General features: G+C 35.2%; 1 protein-coding gene across 2 annotated transcripts; it reads right to left on the reverse strand.

The window, feature by feature from the left end:
* Positions 1-2,612: 2,612 nt before the first annotated feature.
* On the reverse strand, positions 2,613-5,215 carry IGFBP1 (insulin like growth factor binding protein 1). Of its 2 annotated transcripts, none has more exons than XM_075272216.1 (4): positions 4,621-5,215; positions 3,608-3,798; positions 3,148-3,276; positions 2,613-2,938 (listed from the first exon to the last, which is right to left on the reverse strand). In XM_075272216.1, exons 1-4 carry the CDS (start codon positions 4,979-4,981, stop codon positions 2,807-2,809), a joined length of 813 nt encoding a protein of 270 aa, XP_075128317.1. In that variant the 5' UTR covers positions 4,982-5,215; the 3' UTR covers positions 2,613-2,806. The 2 variants fall into 2 exon arrangements, with proteins under 2 accessions (XP_075128317.1, XP_075128316.1); XM_075272215.1 differs by having other exon boundaries at positions 3,608-3,801.
* Positions 5,216-5,481: the final 266 nt, after the last annotated feature.

Genomic DNA, 5,481 nt, shown 5'->3' on the forward strand with positions numbered 1-5,481 from the left:
AAAAATAAGCATTTATTCAGTTATAGCAGTTTACAATATTAGAAAATAAACATGAATTGGTCTTTTTGCATTTTATAAAAGAATACACAAATAATCAATACAAGTAAAAAATTATTACAAGAAAAAATAAAATGATTATTAACAGCCAAATGTCCAAAACATAATGGTTAAATATAAAACGAATGGATAAATATATAAAAGTAGCAGCAACTTAATCACCTGACTTTATAGACAGACAACTAGGACGTTCACAAAACTTGGTATATTTTTATGTTAAATAATATTGAAAATTACAACTGTTCTCAGCGTGTCCATTAACTTGGTGCTCCTGACTGTTTATGACCTGACAGAAATACCTCTAGATAGAAATATGGAGATATTCAATAAGAATATTACTTACAGAGTATAGTATAAAGTACCTTATACTACGTTATTCTATTGTTGGAAGACTAATTGAATTTATCGATTTCAAACTTTTTACAATAATACAAGGTACAATAATATGGAAATAATAAGAAATAAAAGAACAAATGCAATGAAATTCTACTTATATGATGTTATGTAATATAAAGTTGTATCAGTCCTTTGATGTCTATGTACAGATATGTAAACTTGTGGTGAAGAGGTATTATAGTACAGTATAAAATAATATAACAGATTTAATACCCTTTATTACAGAAAAGCAATAGATTTTGGCATGCAGCCTCTGAGTAGTACAGAGACATAATAGGGAACCAATAGATGTCTTCATACAGAAGCGCACACATTCTTATATAGGAATCTTGGACAGGACACAATGGTGCGCATGAAGACTATGCGGAGGTAGAGTTATTCTCCACTATGAGCAAATCTTCTAGGGAGAAATAGCCCAGTACAAAAAAGAACTCTAAATGTAACTGTATAACTGTGGAGACTAATGGAGTTAAAGTAGAGTTCCATATACATTTATGTGTTCTGTCTCTATACAACTTGTAAATTCCTTGAAAACTAGTCATGAAAACATAGAGCACATTCATAAAATCTGACTCTTGCTCCGGGATAACACCAGTCTTATAGGGAATCTGTCAGGTGGGGTTTCCACCATAAACTATCTCCATCTATTAAGTAGTTTCCATTCCAGTTGAGCCTCCAATAATCTTTCTGTTGTATAAAAGTGAAGTTATAAATGCTTGATAGCATTAAAAGTCCTATGCAAATGAACCTAAGTACTCAGAGTGGGCGGGGGCAGCCTCAGCCTAGTCACGCTGACCCCTTGCTGATCACACCTTCTGGGCATGATTGACATCTTCCTTGTGACATAAAGGAGTGAGGGGACTGTGAGGGAGAGGTCAAGCCTTACCAGCAGAGGACAGTGACAGTAAGGGGACAGTGAGACTAGGGTGAAGCTGCTCCCCACCCACCATGACTATTTAGGGTAATTTGATATGACTTTTTTTTGCTTTCAAACATTTATAGCTCTATCTTGCTTCAACAGAAAGATTATAGAGGGGCAGCAATGATAAGGAAATTACTTGATCCTGCATATGATGTAGACAGGTGGAAAAACCACCTGATGGGTTCCCTTTAAGAAATGCTCCCCTATGTTTACAAATGTATGAAGCCTAACTGTACATCTTTTAGTTATCTATAAGCTTTCTGAGCTTGTTACATAATATAAAATGCAAATACATTTTAATTAGTCTCATTGACAAAACACTTTACATCTGGGAGTGTGAATTTTCAGCTGTGGGAGTTCTGCAATGTAGTGTATAGATGATTTATCTAGCAATTATGCAATGATGCGGCTATGTAAGTTATTATTATCCAATATATATGGAATCATTTCTAAAGCTTAAGTCACATACATCTTAGAGTTGCTTGTGTTAGCATTACAATCTGGTAATGTATTTACCTATATCTTGGAGCCTGCCGTCAGTTGTTTTATATCTGATATAAAGCAGGCAGGCATTTGTAGTCTAGCAGAATATTTCTTTGCATTAATGGCATATTATAACCCTAAAACTGCATGCCAATGGCCTTACTATGGATCCATACAATTTTCAAGCTGTAGCGAACCATAATAGAACATTGACTGACTTGTCACAAAACTTATTATAGTAGAGGCATCGGTGTGATAGTTCACCCAGAGTACATGGCTTACTGGCTTACTGGCACTTTGTGGTTTGAAGCAGGTGCTAAATATTGTATATAATTTAAGTAGTAATCACACGTGTCCTTCTTTAAGGTCCTTCCTTAACTTTTCATCTGTTTTGAGATAAGTAGTTCGAAAGGACCAGCTTTGAAAAAAATGGTTATCCTTGAGTCACTCTGTCAGGCATTGTGAGTAACCAAAGAAGTTTTTCTTTTTTAAAGCTGTAACTACGGACCACATATTTGGGGATATCTTAAAACAGATGAAACGAACAAACAGATCAGTAAAGCAGCTACCACGTGAAAACAGTGATATATAATTAACACCAAAATTTCTCAGGAAGGTCGTGACAAAAATACAACATTAAGTGTGTGCGTATAGAAAAATGTTTTCTTAAAATTGTATTTAAGTCATCAAATACGATACTGATTTCATAGCTAAGCAACAATATATACAGTAGTAAAATATAATTTATGCCTTAAATAAGTGTTTCGATTTACATTTATTTAAAAAATAGTGTAAATATTTAGAAGTAAATACTAAGTACTTATAAATAGTTATGAAAAATACATAATAAAGAGAGAAAAATAATGAAAACATTTTTTAGAATAAATAGTTGAGAAACTGTACACAAATAATATAGAATACACATACATCTAGCCAGGATATTTGAATCTATTCTTGCGCAGTCAAATACTGTTGGCAGTTCAGATCCCCTTTGTTTTCGGGAGAACCCGGAATCTTCTTCCCAGTTAAGGGAAAGACACACCAACATTTTCCTCGTTCACCATCAAGGGCAGTTTCACACTATGAAAAAATGAATGTATTACTGGAATAGTTTGAGATGTCAACGTCTCCAATCTGACCAGAGGGATATGGTGGGGAGTTTTCTCCAGATGCCAAAAAAGGTTAACAAGCCCTTCTGTTTTAGCTAAGGGGATAGCAAGCTGAATACTTGCCCCGGAGAGCCTAGCCACCACTCGGATTCTCAAATTATGATAATGTAAAAAACCTACCTGTTTACTGTGATAGAATCCATTTCTGTTGCAGTTGGGAATGTGGAACCTATAGAGATCTTCACCAGTCCTTTGCTGATATCTTGTCAATCTGTCCATTGCTCTGTAAAGGTCTTTCTGACAAGGCCCCTACAACAACACAACACATGGGAATTAGCTGGAAATAAAGAGTAATATCTTTGGATTGTACAGATGGCATCATTGATATATCGTATTAAGAAGTATTAAAAAAGTAACTGAAACTCCAACTCCCAAAATAACCTGACCAACCATCCTAGGAGTTGTAATGCTATTTTAGTACAAATCTTATAGAGCGAGTTCTTTCTTTCATATACAGCTTGGAGACACCTGCTGCGTAACATTACTATTTTATATCACTAGAACAGACATGTACAGTATAATGCTAGCCACTAAACCGCATGGATATTTTTTCAGCTCATGGTAAAGAAGTATTACTTACTTGATATTGTTCTTTCAGTTTCTTTCTGTCAAACAGCTTTTTAGCCTTCATGCGCTCATAGACAGTGATAGCATTCCAGGCATCAAACTTATCAAAACCGTCAGGAAATAATCTTAGGAATGGTGGAAGCTGGTCTTGTGTAAGGTCAATGCTTTCTGGGCCAGTGTGTTCATGCTCAGAATAGTCCTTCACTTCTAGAAAGTAGAACATATTTAATTCATTATTATAATCCATGTATTGAAGCGTAATATAATGATATATACCACCTGATATACTATTTTTTTTTGTTTAGATATCAATGAAAATGTATATATCAGTTGAAAATGGAATAGATTTTATTGCTTTAGAAGCTTATACTGTATGCCTATACAGTATTTTATACTTTAAAGTTCCCATAAACATGAAAGGAGAAATATTCACTAAAATAAATAAATAAATAAATACATTGGAAACTATTTAAAAAATAATAACATAATTTACCACTGAAAACTAAAACCATTTCAATGAATGTGCATTTTAATATGCCATACATGCGCTTAGTTTACTGGTGCAAGAAAGTAGGACATAGGTCACAAAAACAAGCCTCAATGTCGAGGAGTTCATGTAGAAAGTAACCAGGTGATAGTACAAACAGTTTACACACCACTGCCTAGATAAGACTTATCTGCAGATATTAAATCAAACAGTTTCATGCCATAAAAAATGTATCTCGATGAACTATTCTGACAGCTATATCTGTATTCTAAAATACATAACATAAAACACAGTCTTGAATTGCATAGCAGTGATGTAACCGTTACTTATTGTCCTTAAAGTTTAATGAAACGATACAATGTATTCTAATGATTCTCTTTCTATGTAACATACTATTAGATTGAAGTTAAAATTTGCTATATCTGTAGTAAATTCCACTATCTTGATACAGGAAAAACTTTAAAGTGTAAAATATTACAAACAGTGATAAATATTGGTATTTTCATTTAGATGATAGTGATCTCTACAAAGAGACTTACCTGTGGCATCACTAGTTTTCAGCTTTTCTAGGTCCTCTGCATCCATGCAGATCCCTTGTCCTCTTGTTAGTGCATACAGGGGTCTGGTCTCTCCTGGCTTCACATTACAAGTCAAGGCTTTTCCACACCTTGCTGTGTAGACCCCACAAGCTTCCCCCCGCTTCAATGCACAGGTCAAACAGCAGCCACAGCCTGGTTCTCTTGCCAACTCTGGACAGTCAGGAGGAACTTGTGGGCAAAGTGCTAGTTTCTCCTCAGTACACTGGGCACAATGCAGAGGTTCTGCTGCTGCAGTCACTGCTGCTATAAGAAGCAGACAGATTGGTAGCAAGCATGAGGAAGAGATGATTTCCTTAGCCATAATGAATGAGATTAGTTTAAGCACTGAGTGTAGTGTGCTGATTCTATGTATGGTGAGGGAAAGCTCAGTGATAAGAAGTCTTTGGCTTTGGGTGTCAGGAAGGCTGCTTAAATAGCTGTGTGTCAGTTCTATTCTTCATATGTGGGATGCATTGCAGGGACATTAATGTTTTACCTGAGATTAATCATTAGCCCTGAGGAATTATTTGTAAAACACTCTGTGATTGTTACTGCAATGTCTTTGCTTTGGGTGGTCACTACGCCCCCTTTAACCTTCTCTTTATACTCTATTGCCTAACAGTGACGCCTAACTGCCCATATCTGCACACAGCAAGTTTAGTTGTCAAAACAAAGCCGGAGAAAAAAATGTAACCAACTTAGTTTGATTTACAACTTCCTGCATAACAAGGAAATTACATTCCATCAACCTTAGCCCCTTTTAAAATAGTTACAAAGTCACTTTTTTTCAGGCAATGACAAGCCAGATTTACTCGAGATAAG

Source organism: Leptodactylus fuscus, chromosome 4 (assembly GCF_031893055.1).
Source record: "Leptodactylus fuscus isolate aLepFus1 chromosome 4, aLepFus1.hap2, whole genome shotgun sequence".
Classification (NCBI taxonomy): domain Eukaryota; kingdom Metazoa; phylum Chordata; class Amphibia; order Anura; family Leptodactylidae; genus Leptodactylus; species Leptodactylus fuscus.